We start from the raw sequence: 16,072 nt of genomic DNA on the forward strand, positions 1-16,072 counted from the left end.
CAATTGTTGTTTTAACTGCATGATTTTAAATTGTGAATGATATATAGGTCTTATGCAAATAGAAGCAAGGAGTTATTTGTCTAATCCTTATCAAGGACGGGCTCTCAAAATTTTTATTTTGCCTGTTGGCTAAGTGACAAGTCTATTATGTAATAGGTTTTCTTAGGAAGTGTATCCTAAGTCACAACAGCATCTTGAGTCAGTACTCCCCCAAATAACATTCAACATTACAGCAGAAAAAGACAAAAAGCTTATTGTGTAGCTGCCACTTTGGTGTATTAAAATGGAACACAAGTCCTGTTAATGGAGGAGAAACAAGTATTTACAATTTAAAGAGTTACTCTTCATGTGTTAACTTTTCCATCTTTCATGTGTTTGACATTAACCATGAATCCATTTCTTTGTGGACCTTCTTAGAACTCTGCTGTTCTGAAAAATCTAGAGTCCATAAATGAAGCGGTTCTGCAGCGGTTCTGCTCCCAGGCCTGCTACCCAGCTATATCCTGCCCTTAGCTTACTTCCTTCCTGTAGCCTTTGTGGCTCTACTGACCATTTTTCCAAGGAACCAGCACAGAAAGCTTCCCTAGAACTATGGTGCTCTGTGACGTTTCCACACCAAGAGACGGATGCCAAAGATCACACTGACCTACTGCTGCCTGCGGGCCCTGCTGGCCTTGTGACGTCCATGCTGTTCACAAAAGAAACAAAGCCAGTGATTCACGTTTGTGGGTAGAGGGCCCGAATTGAAACATCCGGTGCATGGCATCCTCAAGTGGGTGGCAGGAGTGATCAGCGGTGTGTGAGACACAGGGCTGCCTCCACTTCATTTCAAATCAAATGAGCAGGCAAACTTAGCTGGAAAAGGTAATTTTATTGGAATTTTCTTCTGTTGTGACATTTCAAACATTTCACCTTTTTATTGTTTTCTTTTTTAAGAAATTTTGGAATACTTTTTATACAGAGTTTATGTACAGGAATGGAGATTTGATATAAGCATGCGATCAAGATTTTGTTTCATACAAAACAATTATCTACACACACACACACACACACACACACACACACACACACACACACACAACATTGTAGCTCTCTCGCCAAACTGTGGGTAGGAACATCTTTTTACTTTTTACAGCATAATACAAACATTTGAAAAATGACCAATATAAAGAAATTACAACAAAAAGACAGAACCCATTGCACTTACTGAGTCAGAAATTTTTTTTAGCATTTTGTTTAGCATTTTTGCTGAGTGTGTGTGTGTGCGTGCGTGTGTATGTGTGAGTCTAAACTCATGTGCTAGAGTGCTACATGCTGTACACAAACTGCTTTTTTCATCATGAAAGTCACACTGTGAAAGAGATCTGCTGTTATAGAGCGGTGAATAGAGCGTGTGACAGTCTGTGGGAAAAGGTACTGAAGGAGGCTCATAAACATGGCAGTCAAAAGCTGGGAGTATCTGGTCAATGAGTTATTTATTGGCACAGAACTGCTTAATAGCATAATGAAGCAACATCCTTCAGCCCAGCCCAGCTGGGTGCTAAACAGTATCTAAATGAAGCAGTGCAGACTTACTGACTGACACATATTGATTTCAGCATCGTCCCAGACTCATGTGGAGCCAACACACTAGTGCTTCCACCCTTGCAGAATTCTCTGAAATGACAGGTGGCAGTGCAAAGACATGCCCTGAAAAAGCAGCACGAGTTAGCTCCAAGAGATGCAGGACCACGTGACATGACCACACGCCGTGACACCGCATGGGGCTGGCATGACCACATGACACAACCATGTGATGTGACACCAAATGAAGCTAATGAGATGCAACCATGTGTCGTGACGGTGCACGTCACCACCACGTACGACTGGAAGCGCAACGATTGCATTATTTTTGGAGCACGCCAGTGACAAGGCATCAAGTATAAACCTAGCTTAAGTGCCTGCGAGCATGTCTGATGCATGCATCTCCTCAGGAACCCAATCCATGAAAAAGCGCAGAAAATGTCCCATTCCCATAACTGATTAATAGGCAAATTTCCATAGAAAAAGATAAAGAATATCATAAAGGTTTGTACTTGCCTGAAGTGGTAGCACCACTGTTAAGATCCAGCTGAATCAGAGGAAAACATTATGGTAGTTTCATTCTTTCATAAGGGTACAGCGATAAAGAATATCAAAGGACATCAAATGTGAAAACTGGAAATCGACCATACAGTTGGTTGGCTGACTGAAATTTCGAAACAAATCTCATATCTCACGTTCATGTGCTCAGATCTTGATGACATGATGGCCACAAGATGTGACAATTTCTACATGTCCCAGAAAGGATGAACCAGCAGTCACTTCAAAAACAACTTCCAGAAAGGATGATAAAAATCAGAAGACAAAACTTTCATCTAGGTACAGAACAAAACAACAATAATGAATAATATTTTTTGACTAAACTGGGCTTTAGTAGACTGGGTTTATGTGAACCCCAACAGAGATTTACTGTACAAACACACAAAAAAGAAAAAGAAATACAAAAACTGTAAAAGACTTAATACATGTAGAAAGAAACAAATAAATAGACAATAAATACATAATTTACTTGACCATTCTTTTTACATTTAGAAGTCAGGAATTGTTGACAGTTTAACATCACTAGTTAAATTATGTTTACAGTGTTAGACTGAATAATAGAAATCCAAGAATATATGAAGAAATACGCAAAGATGTTGAAATTAAGATGATGAATTAGACAATATAAAAAAGGATAATATAAAAGCTAATGCAATGAAAAAGATAATATAAAAATAACCCTTGCGGTCAAGAGTGAACTTCACAGAAACAGTAGATATCATTTAAACACTAATGTGGCCTATTTTTTCCTTCAACACATAGCGTATAAAAATGATTACAGTTAATTCTGAAATATTAAAATGATATGGACTTAGGAAATGTGTTTCTGAATGGTCCAGTGAAATTGTACCATAATGAATCTGCTTCTGTTTATTCTGGTGTCAGGGTTATGGTGGCAATGTTGAGAACTTCAGTGCCTGCCTCAGTTTGCACATACTTTGTGTGTGTGTGTGTGTGTGTGTGTGTGAGAAAGAGAGAGCGAGAGAGAGAGAGAGAGAGAGAGACAGAGAGAGAAAGAGAGAGAGAGAGAGTGAGTGTGTGTATTAGGGCTGCATAATATGTTGTTTAATACATAATTTGACTAATCATTATTTCATTATTTGCCTTTTGAATACTAATATTGCACTGTAACAAGTCACATGTTTTTTTGACAAGTCAGATAAAGGCTCACTGGGTATTTCGATAAACCATGACATTCATCCAATCCAAGAAATAGAAGTCATGTGGTTCCATGGAAAGTCTTCATTAGTGTGTTTCAATATATTTCAAAGCATAGAGCAACATAATTGCAGTGTTCCATTTTGAACCATATCATGCTTTCCTAGTGAGTGTGTGTGTGTGTGTGTGTGTGTGTGTGTGTGTGTATGTGTGTGCATACTTTTCACCACATGTACTGTGTGTGATCGAGAGCGAGATGAACTGCAATAAAAGTTTGCAGGTTTACTGAAGAATTCCCCTAGGGTTCCTGGAATCTGGGCCAGTGTATTAGCACAATGATATAAAAAGGGCCTCCTTGCGAATGGGCATCAGTTAACCTCATCAAAACACTTTTAAACTACCTTAGTGAAAGCAAGATGTATTCAAATATACACAAAGAAAGTTGAAAAGAAAAAAAAAACAAACCTATAGAAATTTCTTTAAAAAAAAAAACAAAAATAAAAATAAAGGTGATCCAACCTTTTTATATTCAGCTCACTGCCTTTTGGAAAACAAACAGAAAAAAGCTAGAGCATTGGAGTCTTGTCTTCTGAGAGCTGCCATAGCAAAGTCTCGCCATAGCAACAAATCCAAGGCAAGAAGTCAATTGCAATCCATCACCAGGCGAATCCGGTCCTCTATGTGGATTTGCCTCAACAAGAAATGACATCCCCTGTTCTTCTTCACAAATGTACATGCAACTCTCTTGTACACAAACACACGTGAGTGTATGTGTGTGCATGTGTAACAAAGTCAGGAGGGGTGGGCAGCGAAGGCATATTTGATAAATAATGCTTTATTGGCTTCATGCAGGAAAAGGGCATTCCACTTCTATAATAAACTCCACCCACTGTCCCATTTCAGCCAATCAGCTGCCAAGTTTCCTTCCTGCCCTCACCTACAAAGCTCACCAGAAAATAGAACAAGACGATATGGGGAAAAAGAGGGGGAAAAAAGAGGGAAAAAAGATAAAGCTGTAAAAAAGCTCCTTCTCCTTCCTGAAATTAGAACAAAGTGAGGAAGAGTACCATGAGTGTCTCCGTAGAATGTACAGAGCTCTAACAGGCTGGAATGTACCAGACCTCTCTGACAATGACAGGTAAGGGACAATCAGTCTGCTTTTATGCTCTCCTGGGGTGAAGAGGTTAAGTTAAAGGTCATCTTGGAGTGGTTTAAAAATAAGTAGGAGGTAAGGCAGGACGGAAGACGAGATGGGGAAATGTCTGCCAATCCCATTTTTGTGTATCTGTCCTGTGTTTTTTTTTTTTTTTACTCCATAGCGCTACATGGTGGACAGCTGGGTTGCCTTCAGCGATGACAGATCCAACAAGGCTTGAACGGTGACGCCCACTTTCACCAGACCACGCTCTTCCAGAATGTGATGAGGCAAACATAACTTGTCCTATGCAAAACACACACACACGCACGCACGCACGCACGCACGCACGCACACACACACACACACACACACACACACACACACACACACACACACACACACACACACACACACACACACACACACACACACACACACACACACAATTCAATACCTTCCTGTGTCCAGTGACTTGTTATTATGTCCTAGCTGTCCCTTAAGGCTGTTTTTGATGATATCACCTACAGCTTTACAACTGAACTCTAACCCATTGCCGAGCCTCCTGGACATCATGAGGCCACTGTGGAAACCTTGTCCTCCTACTTCACATGCTACATGTCCATTGCACCAATCAAAATGCTTTGGCCCTGATGACTGGCTTCTGCCCCTGCTGCTGAGATGAACAGAGGATAAATAGGAAGTTGCAGTAGATGTCGTCACTTTTGTCATGCCCAAACCTTGATTTGACCCTAGTTCATCAGAATCATTCTGAAGGTACACTTCTGTCACATCGAGCTGATCTTGAACTGTTAGATCCAACTTCCTTTTCTTGGGAACCTCATTTTGAACTTCCAGTGCAAGGATTTCAACATATTGTGATGTTTTATGTATTAAACAAAATCATTAAGAACAAGCACCCTCCACAGAGCATGAATAATGAGAGTGAGCACGGGAAGACTCATTGTGGAGAGATTCAGCCTGGTGAGACAAGCTTACCTACTAAGCGGTCTGGCACATATGCATATACATCATTTCTAATACACATTCACTATTGTCATTAGCTTTTTGGCTAATTATTTTCAGCATAGGTTTGTTTTAGTCTTGGACAGTTCATGCTCACCTGTGGCACTCCAAGCTTCTTACATGCATCCAGAAAATTCTCAACATTCCGCCTGCACTTGGCCATGCTCAGCTTTGGCTGTTGAAGAAAACACATATGCTTTTGACTGTGTGATTGTAACTGAATAGATTTTAACTGAGTAAATTAATCGAAATTTGAAATGAATTTGAATTTACACACAATTCAGATAATCTTTGCTGACACTCCATGCTATTAACCCAGTTAATGTATTTACTGGAATAACTGCCACACTGTATTTTTTTAGATCACATATAAAGCATTTAAAAATCAGAATAGCTAGGAAATTACCCATTTTAAACAATGAACAGTATTTAAAATGATTTATTTTTAAATAGAAAACATTTTTTTTCCCTAAAAGAACGATGTCACAAAACTATAGCCATATTCATGGTAGCAACAAAAAGAATGATCTCAGTGAGCAAATGCAGAGAGATGGATGAAGCAGAAGCTCAAAAGGGGCGGGACTTACTACAGCAGGAGAGGGCACGTGTATGCTGGCCACAGATCGAGGACGAATATGATTAGCCAGATGGCAGAGAATGACACCATCCATTAATGCAGCACCTACGTCATCTGGCAACAAAACCTTCAACCTGGACTCTAGGTTCTGCAAAACCACATGCGCGCACACACACACAGTTTTCACTGGCCATTAAAGCAACACCTTTTCCCTTCAATGTAAAGTGAGCAGTTAAACATTCATATGGCCTTTCAGTCCAATCAGAGAGTGAATATTCAGTGACTGACTGAACTGTCTTGCACGCGCGTAAAATGAGTAATTTGGAAAATAGGTAATGTACAAAACGAGTAATCGCTAAGGTCGATATAATGACACTGATTAACAAAAGATTTATTGTGTACTCCTACCACCACCATAGGCACCACACCTATTTACACAATGCAGCCATTCTTGTACTCCACCCACAATTGAACCGATTTTTAAAGGTGGTGAGGCAGGTAATGTCATGGAAAAGAAGCCAACACAAAACTGCCATAACATGCTACGTGACAACGGGTAAACAGGCAGTCCACATGCCTCCATGGCTGCCCGTTGCAAAATGTGGAACTGAATAGTTATTACAAGTAATAAAACAACAAAAAACAAACATAACTGAACTGGATGTAATTATTGCACCATATCCATTTTCCTCTTCATAATCAGATCAGCATGGAGTGTCAGCTTCTCTGAAAAGGTTTGTGAAATCTGACACCATATCCGCAATTCATGTAAAAGATAACCTGTTGTTTCTTTATCTCTTCCTCAGTTCCCAGGACATAAAAACAGTGATTACCAGGCCCAGGTGTACAGAGAGCCACGTTAGAGATTGAATACCTGGCTCCCTGTACATCTGGGCCAGGTATTCATTCTAGCTAGGCTAGAGAAAGAATGTGGACCACCTGGTGGGTCCCAAGTACTTGGCTGAAAAACACAAAATGAAACAAAACAAAACATGGAGGCTTTGTAGACATGTCTTATGAAAGGTAACATTTAACTGTCACAGAGATTAAAAAAAGAAGTAAACTTGGCAGAGAGTCAGAGAATGTCTTGCTTACAACAGGGAGAAGATCACATCACTTGTGGGAGGACTCTTAAATATGATATAGTCATGTAGCTTTTATTATAACACTGTCCTTAAATACCGGTTTGGGAAGAGAGGCATTATAGTTTAACATTTGGGCCTGCTGACCTGCCGGAGTAGCCGTACTTGTTCCATTTCTTCTCTGAGGTGTTCCATCTTCCTCCTCATGGTGAAGCTGGGATCTGTGGAACTGTACTCTTGGCGGCTGCTGCGGGAAAATGCTGAAATACAATATATATATATATATATATATATATATATATAGAGAGAGAGAGAGAGAGAGAGAGAGAGAGAGAGAGAGAGATTCAAAATTCCAGATAATTAGGATGTTTTGGACAGAGGTCCTTTATCAGATATGTATATGTACACACACACACACACACACACACACACACATTATATATATATATATATATATATATATATATATATATATATATATATATAAACACATACAGTTATGTGCAAAATAATAGCAGTCTAACTAATGTATTTAATTACTGATTTTGGCAGAAAAGATAATACAACATGTGAAAAAATTCATGACTAGGTGTAGCCGAGTAATGAGCAACCAACAGAATCAACAGTCATGACATGCAAGCTGCTAATTGGGTGTAATTGACTCATTTAATGAAACGGGCATGTTCAAATTAATAGCAGTGTGTAGTTTGTGTGTAGGAATTATGGCCGTTATTTAAAGGCCGTTAAACACATGGTAGGAAAAGAAATACTACCATCATAGAATAACAAGAATGACAAAGAAGGATACAATGATCAACTCCAGGGAAATCAAAGATCTTCAGATAATGAGTACTGTGAGTACTGCAACAATCAGAAGACACCTATGTGAAGCCAAACTATTTGCAAGAAACCCTTGTAAAGTTCCCTTGCTGAAAAAAATATGTTTTTAAAAGGTTACAGTTTGCCAAAGAACAAACTGACTGGCCTAAAGAGAAGTGGTGCAACATTCTATGGACACATGACAGCAAGATTGTTCTTATTGGGTCTAAAGGCCACAGACAGTTTGTGAAATGACCCATATACACTGAATTCAAGGCACAGTACACTGTGAAGACAGATGTAAAGCAGTTATCAGAAATAAAGGTTATACAACTAAATATTAGTTCAGTGATCAACAGAAAAGCTAAATCTGTAAACAATTTTCAGTTTATACTGTAAATATTTGAGTTAAATAAATGAAAATGAAGACACTGCTATTTTTTTTGAACAGCCCATTATTCTTTTTTCTTCATTTTCAGTTTAAAAATGTATATTTTGTTCATATTTTCATTTGGAATTAAATGTGCAGTGCGCCCAGTGCCTTTGTGTATATGGAAATAAATGCTATTATGAGGATTGAGCTTTTTCTCAGTTGCTCTCAGTTGCACACTGCTATTATTTTGCACATAACTGTATATATATATATACACACACAAAAGTTAGATTTGTTGTTTTACCAATGTTATTTGTTGTTTTACCAATATATAGTTATTTCTCAATCTATTCTTAGAATACAACCATATAATATGCAAAATACAGAAAATTTGTATGCAGTATTTAAAAAAAAAATCTGTAAAGAAAAACAGCTTCTACAAGCAACAGTGGCAAACATTTAGTGTGACCTCCCTTTACATTTGAGCAATAGTAGAGAAGACTGCTAAATTTAAATGTAAACCTCTGTGAAGTCCTGAAAGGAGCCTGGTATAATATACCAGAAGAGTACTTGATGAAACGTCTGTAGTCTCCCCAAAAGAGTTCAAGATGCACTTAGTGCCAAGGGACATCACAATCAATACTGATTTTTGCCTGTAGAAGCCATTTTGTTCTGAAATTTTTTTATTTTTTTTTTACATTTTGTGTACATATTTCATGTACTCTGTTTGTATCTTAATAAAGAGACTGAGAAATGTTTCGGACTGAAGACTGTTCCCCAAGAGAATTAGAAGGAAAACAGGTTAGTTACTCCACTAAACCCTTACAGATGAGGTGAAGATAAACCTTCACAGCCTCTTCATATGTTAAGCACACTCATAGACTGCAAAGACCCCCCAAAGAAAACAACATAATCACAGACACTTATAACATTATAGCACACAATATTGATTCAAACAAAATCACAGATGCGCATAACATTAGAACACCCAATACTGATTTCATTGCTTAAAAAACACTTTTTATGAGCAGACGTATCTATGTTAAGTGTCCCTGTGCCTGGTATGTTCTATGTTACACTCACAGTAGGACTGGAGCAAGTGGAATTCTGCAAGGGAGAGTGTAACAGTGCAGAGGTTAGTTCCACTTTCCAATCAAACATCCTGTACTGACTTTAGGTAACATGGAACTTGATTGGGGCAGTGTTTAAGTTAGAATTTGTCTCATTTGATGAGTGGCATGCCAACAGTAAGCGGCATGTTATTGTTGTGGTGCTGTAGAAATGTAATTATTCTTTTTTAAGAGCCTATTGGTCATTTTTTTGTGTTAACAGTTGCTTTTCTTGTCAGAGGTGACAGCTGAGAAACATTTCAGTTTTCATGTTGTCACTAGGATACTTAAATCAGCTCCCGGTCTGTGATGAGAACTAGCCATCTAAATGGTAATGTCTATACATAATAGCATATAGCTAATGTCTGCGCTCCTTTCCCCATAGCATGCATACACAAACTGAATGATACTTCCTCTGCAGTGCAGGGTTACATCTTTTGTCCAAACATTTTGTACAATTTCCTCTTGTAAAAATCACTGTTTCAGTGTAACCCAATGAGACAGAAGGCAGGCCTTGTATTTTTCCTAGAATTTATGGCTTACAACAAGAAAGGGATAATGAACAAATCGGTCACCTCTGATTGATGCTATATTTTGTATGGTCAAAACAAGATAAAGTTGCACTTCCAAAGAAGCTCTCCACTCCCCTGTTCCACCTATGTCCCTCCAAGAGACATCTGGCACAAGTAAACAGTCACACCGTGCTTCAAAATCGCAACCCTGTGAGTTTCACACACCTTTCACAGAAGGTTTTAGTTCAGTAAAATAAAACAGTAAATAAAAACAAGATACAATTTGCTTCTGGCACATGTTGGCCACGCTATTCAGACTTCAGCATTTGTTAGCTGTCCCATGCCATTAACCCTGACATAAGCTATCTGCAAACTTAGGCAAATCCAGACAATATTGCCACCTGTATTATCTGCATATACTGTAGATACCAAAATAAACAGTCAAGGCATCACCAAAAAAATCTAGTACAAAGGTCTTAGGTTACAGAAGAAATTATAATCTTTTTATTGCGGTGTTTATTTGCATTTATAAATATTTAATAAGAACTAATACAATTAAACACCATAAAATGAACTAATGTAATATAAATATTAAAACAATAAAATGTAACTTTTTTTTTTTTGTATGTGTGTGTTTTCCAAAAAGGTTGCTTATATCTGGTTCTCAATCCTGTCCTCGATTTTGGATTTGGAGCAGACATGCAGTCTTCACACTGAGTTGTGGAGCAATTAAAACATTCTTAAATCCTCCCATGAAATTTAGAGTTATGCCTTTAGAGAGAGTTGGCTGTGTCGGACCATAATCATCACTGTCGCACGGCTGCGTTCTTCCTGTTGCCAAAAGCAGGAAGCTCAGTGAGGAGAGAGATTCATTTTGTGCAAGTGGTGACCACATCCTATACCGGTTTAGTAACCAAAACATATTCCAATACTTTCCCCTCTGTGCATGTGCACATCCTTGCATGTATTCTTTTGGAGTTACTTCCTGCAGTACATCTCCAAGGATTAGCATAAACCACGTCTTTAGCAACAATATGAAACAAAAGATGCACTTAAGCAGTGCTGCACTTGTGCTGCACTGCAGGGTTACCTAGCTCTGACCCAGGTAGGCCAGGATACAGCATGGCTTGTGTCATTTCCCTGCTTAAACATAAATGATTTACCATGTGCTGTGGTGTGCCTGTGGGCTCCTGCCTGCGTCAACAAGGACCTCGGTGGGGAGGGTGTAATACTTATGACATCCAGGGCAGATATCAGCCTGTTAAACTGCAGGGCACTATTGGGGTAATTATCTCGAGTCATATTATTTAGCACATGAATGACTTCATGGAATTAAGGGATTAAGGATTTTGCATTCTATATTTGTGCCATTTCATTGTTGTTAGAAGCTCAGTTTTTATAAGATCAAATTTTAAGATTTTGGGCCAAATTGTGTGTACCTTTATAGGAATGCTGATTATTAAAAAATATGTTCTGCATATGTAGATATGACACTGATTGTGTTAAGTCACATAGTGTAACAGGAGCTGGCAGAGTATTACTTTGAATCTTATGTCATGAGAAAAGAACTTGTAGCTTGTCAATTTTAGCACACAGAATCGCACAGGGATACCTGATCTGGGCTTCAGACCAAAAACGGTCAGAGTCGTGCTGAAGTCACTGGAGTGCATACTCTCCTGCAATGACAGAAACATTCCAATGCTTCACACATTGTTAATTCTTTAGTACACCCTCTGTAACTGAGTAACATAGTACACTTGAAAATTAAAAAAAACACACAAAAAGCTAAACACTTCTAATAATCAAACTAAAAAAACACAAAAAGCTAAACACTTCTAATAATCAAACTAAAAACACACAAAAAGCTAAACACTTCTAATAATCAACACACATATAATGCAGGACATCTTCCCAAAAAGCTGTACAACTAACCAGAGTTGAATAAATAGCCCAATGGAAACCTAGCAGTGGAGTTTAAACTGGCAACCTTCTGAGTACAAGGCAATTACCGTAACCACTGAGCTACCACTAACCCATCTATGACTGTACATGCTGTCTGACCACACTATATGACAAACTATTAAATGTTTCATGGAGGAAACACAGAAGGTACGGGTACGGGTTATACTGTGTATGACTATGTATGTGACAAATAAACCAAACTTGAAAGGTTAAGAGACGGTGTGTGAGACACCACAAGGTGATCTGTGATTGGGTAGAAAGCCCTGTCACTGGGCCTGTTAAACCACACTAGCTGCAGAGCTTGCATGAGTTAAATATTAACCCTTTATATACAATATGTATATTGCAACTACATCTTTTACATGCCTTGGTCAAGTACAATTCTACCCATATATCTAGAAAAAATCTGGTATGTAACCTGCAAAAATGGAATCTGCTAATTAAATATCTGAAGGGATTAATTAACTAAATCAGGTGTGTTTGGCTTGGAGCTAAATTTCAGAGAACGATCTGTGAGTCTTGCAACGCTGTTGGTATAATCCCACCACAAGTTAGATCCCTGCAAGTTATTGCAAAGCCTATATATAGGTCTTAATCCCACCATGGGTTAATCCCACATGTTAATTCCACCACAGGTTAGTGCCCTGCAAGATGAACTGCACTACAGTGCTTCCTGAACCTGCTAGCAGCTCTGTTAGTTCGTTCTTGCAAAGTTGCAATATTGATTGTCAGGCTGAAGGTATGCGTAACAGGGCAACATGCAGGAATACAGATGATACCAACACCAGTACCAGAGCCAGGAGAATACCAGAGCCAATAGAAGCTTCAGAACTTTCTTATTGTAATTCCCAGATGAATTACATTGCTCAGGGACTATGTACACACACTCACCTCACAGTCATTCTCTGTGGAGTTCCGCCGTGCACTCTGACACTTGTACTAAGAGATAGAAAGAGGGGGGGTTGGGTTGGAAACATTTTCATTCCATTTCTTTCAAAACCTTTATCCCTCATCTTTCCTTGTCGAATACACTATAATAAAAGTGTAAATATATATATATATATATATATATATATATATATATATATATATATATATATATATATAGTCTGTGGTCTCTCTCTCACTCTCTGAAATATTTACCGTACTACCACACTGTAGTGTATTGAGTATGGCTATGCTGGACAGAAGGATGATTCATGTACTGGGCAGAATAGAAGGTTGTGCAATTTATGTTGTCAGTTCATGAACATGGCCTGCCATGTGCAATGAGTTATCTGTTGACTGTGACAGCCCCCTTGTTTGTTACCACGCCCCCTAATGACACACCTGCAACTTGTTACCTGTATAATTTATGTATGTATACTCTCCGTGTTTTGCAGTGTTGTCAGTCATTGTTCATGTTCGTGTTTGTGCTATTATTCACAATTCTGTACTTGTACATTGTTATGTGTGAGTGCCGTTGCTGTTTATCCTTTGTGTCTCATGTTTAATAAATGTCTGTCATCGTCAAGAGACATCTGTGTTTCCTGCTCCTTGCCCTGCGGCACTCGGGCCATCACATTATCATATTACAGTATTTTTGGTTCAATGTTTTGAGTATACCACTGTATTACAGTACTATAGCATATGATGCCCAATAAAATTACTGTACTGTGATGGGAAATATTATTCGATCATGTATTATCATGTGACCATGTGATTCATGATACCTTTCTCTATGTAATCCTATAGGAATAATTTAGTCTTCACATTCTGTCTTTGTATATTATGTGAACAAAACGACTGCTGAATCAGCTGCTTCGTGATCTTGCATGTGTCGTGCGACTAATGCTGATAAAGAGGATCTAGCAAACTGTGTCTGTCCTGGTGGAACAGAGCATCCTGGTATGTGCAAAAGTGTTTAGCGCGATAAGGAGCAGGAAATGGGTAAATAGGATGACCGAGCACCCCTCCCTGGGGGAAGTGAAGTTTAGATATAAGGAACAGAGTCAGCCTACCCCTTTAGAGCTTTCGCTTCAGAGCATTAGCTCTCACACAGCTGTGTTTTGTATGTCTTATTTTCTCTATTAAATTATTCTTTTAATCACGTCTGACTTGCTGTTTATTCAAAATTCCACCACAGAAATTGGCATAGTCGGCAGGATCAGCGAGAGGCACCACGCGGAGCAGCGGTGACTGAACTTCGAGCACGTTCCTCAGAGAGAATTTCTTGACTGAGCTGTAGAAAGAGGGAAACCCACAAGAATACAGGAAAGTACCTAACCAGGGAGTGACGTCCCGCTTGACTCCGGTGGTGTGCTCCGCCTGATCTAACGGACTGAAAGTAAATGGTGGAAATAGTAAACCAATCTTTAAAAGGACGAATATAGAAATCCTCCAGAGTTTGCCTGGGGGCGAGCCTGAGAAAGTAGCGTAGTAGAGGAATACTAGCGCTCAGAAAGGAGTCTGGGACTCCAATAGCCTAAAAGAGTTAGGCACACTGTGTAGACGTTCAAGTGTAAGAGAAAATAGGCCCGGGCCGACAAGACGTCCCATTAAAAAGGAGTCTGGGACTCCAATAGCATAGAGAAAGAAGGAAACTCTGTTAACCAGCACAAATTACTGAAGCGGGACTAAATTAAAGCAACGTTAGAGACGTGATTAACAGAAGGAAAAAAAAAAAAGGGGGAGAGTGTCACCCGTACCCATATTATTCATATTATTTGGTTATATTGTAATCACATTTGTGCAATCACCCTTACCTACAAAAAAAAAAAAAAAAAAAAAAAAAGATGGGTAAAGGGCAAAGTAAGGAATATGAATTTAGCAAAGACAAATTTTCTAGTAGCCTGTTCTTCCAAATGAGTAAAGACTATGGGGAACATGTAAATAAACATGTCCCGTTCTGGATTAAATACTATGGGTTTAATGCATCGGGGACTTTGAGTGTTGCATATTTTACTTAAATTGGTTGAAAGAGTAAAGCTTAAACCAAGGGAAGCTGATAAGAAAGCCCAGAAATATTTTGGTAAGAACAGTGAAGATATGCTGGAAAAGGCAAAAATGTGGTTAAAGGAGGCTGAAAAAAAGACAGAAGCAGCAGGTAGGGCATAGAAAAGGTAATGATGAAGTGTCTCAGTGTGTTTACTTAGCTGATCCTGACCTAGATGCCGCCCCGCCGAGAGCCCCCCAGCTGATTCAACAGCCACAAGCGCTAACAAACCCACCTCCATATCCTGAGCCAGGGACTTCATCGCTAACATCAAAGCCGTCTCCATATGACGAACCAAGACGACAACTGGAGGCAATAACCTCACCAGTGGCTCATCGCACTGGAAGTCACACCACTATAAAGCCATCTGCAGAGCCTGAGGCAGGCTGCGCCCCGCAGTTCCCGATGGTGGAGGTGTCTGGACCAGATGGAGTCATTATGGTCCACCGCCACTGGACTGCAGAAGACATCATGAAAGCGGCCGACGGCCTGAGCAAACCAGGCGATATCGGCGGACGACGCTTCGGACAAGAACTTATGGCATTTGTGCAGTCCTGCAGACCAACTCAGGCTGAATTGAGACGATTGCTTATGATTCCACTTGGACCGCAGTATAACCGCATTGACAGAGACTGGGTGGATGGAGATGTTCGTCTCCATCTGCCTGAGTGGAATGCACCGCCCCAAGGCCAGCTTGACTCAAATGGCCCATACAGAGAGATGATAAGAGGACTCATCGAAAGGGTGGAAGCAGCATACCCGACAACTATTAACACTGACGTGATAGCAGCATGCAAACAAAAGGATGACGAGCCCGTGGCTGATTTCCTCGTCCGTTTGACACGCGTCCATACTGATCATTGTGGAATTGATGCACCAGCACAACGTGCAGCGGGCCCCGGAGAAGTGGAGGCGTGGGAAGCTCATCTGAGAAACAGCTTCCTTATGAATATGAGAAAGGACATTAGCGTCCTCATCAGAAAAAACTGCATCAGCTATAGTCGAGCCCCTTTGTTAACTATTGAAGAACACGTCAAGCATCATGAAACTATTCTGGGCAAGAAGGATGCTAGACGGGAGCGCCAGCGCGCCGACATCACCCACCAGGCGATGCTGACCATGCTCCAAACAGTAGGAGACAGGGGAAGAGGTCGCGGACATGGCAGAGGACGCGGACACGGACGAGGGAGAGGAAGAGGTCGAGGAAAAGAGTCTGGAGGAAGG

The 16,072-nt window shown here is 39.8% G+C and overlaps 1 protein-coding gene across 9 annotated transcripts in view; it reads right to left on the minus strand.

Moving 5' to 3' along the window:
• Positions 1 to 851: 851 nt before the first annotated feature.
• The window catches only part of lrch2 (leucine-rich repeats and calponin homology (CH) domain containing 2), a 61,606-nt gene continuing 46,385 nt past the window's right edge, over positions 852 to 16,072 (minus strand). For 5 of the 9 annotated variants that reach the window (XM_081718866.1, XM_035527053.2, XM_035527050.2 and 2 more), the window contains 7 exons: positions 12,766 to 12,813; positions 11,525 to 11,588; positions 9,375 to 9,398; positions 7,247 to 7,359; positions 6,028 to 6,165; positions 5,538 to 5,615; positions 852 to 4,720 (listed from right to left, as the gene is read on the minus strand). In XM_081718866.1, the coding sequence (XP_081574992.1) occupies positions 4,601 to 4,720; positions 5,538 to 5,615; positions 6,028 to 6,165; positions 7,247 to 7,359; positions 9,375 to 9,398; positions 11,525 to 11,588; positions 12,766 to 12,813 (585 nt within the window). In that variant the 3' untranslated portion in view covers positions 852 to 4,600. The other 4 variants (XM_081718865.1, XM_035527051.2, XM_035527049.2 and 1 more) reach the window with 2 other exon arrangements.

The sequence above is a fragment of the Electrophorus electricus genome, chromosome 8 (assembly GCF_041902795.1).
Source record: "Electrophorus electricus isolate QZ-2024a chromosome 8, ASM4190279v1, whole genome shotgun sequence".
Taxonomy (NCBI): Eukaryota; Metazoa; Chordata; class Actinopteri; order Gymnotiformes; family Gymnotidae; genus Electrophorus; species Electrophorus electricus.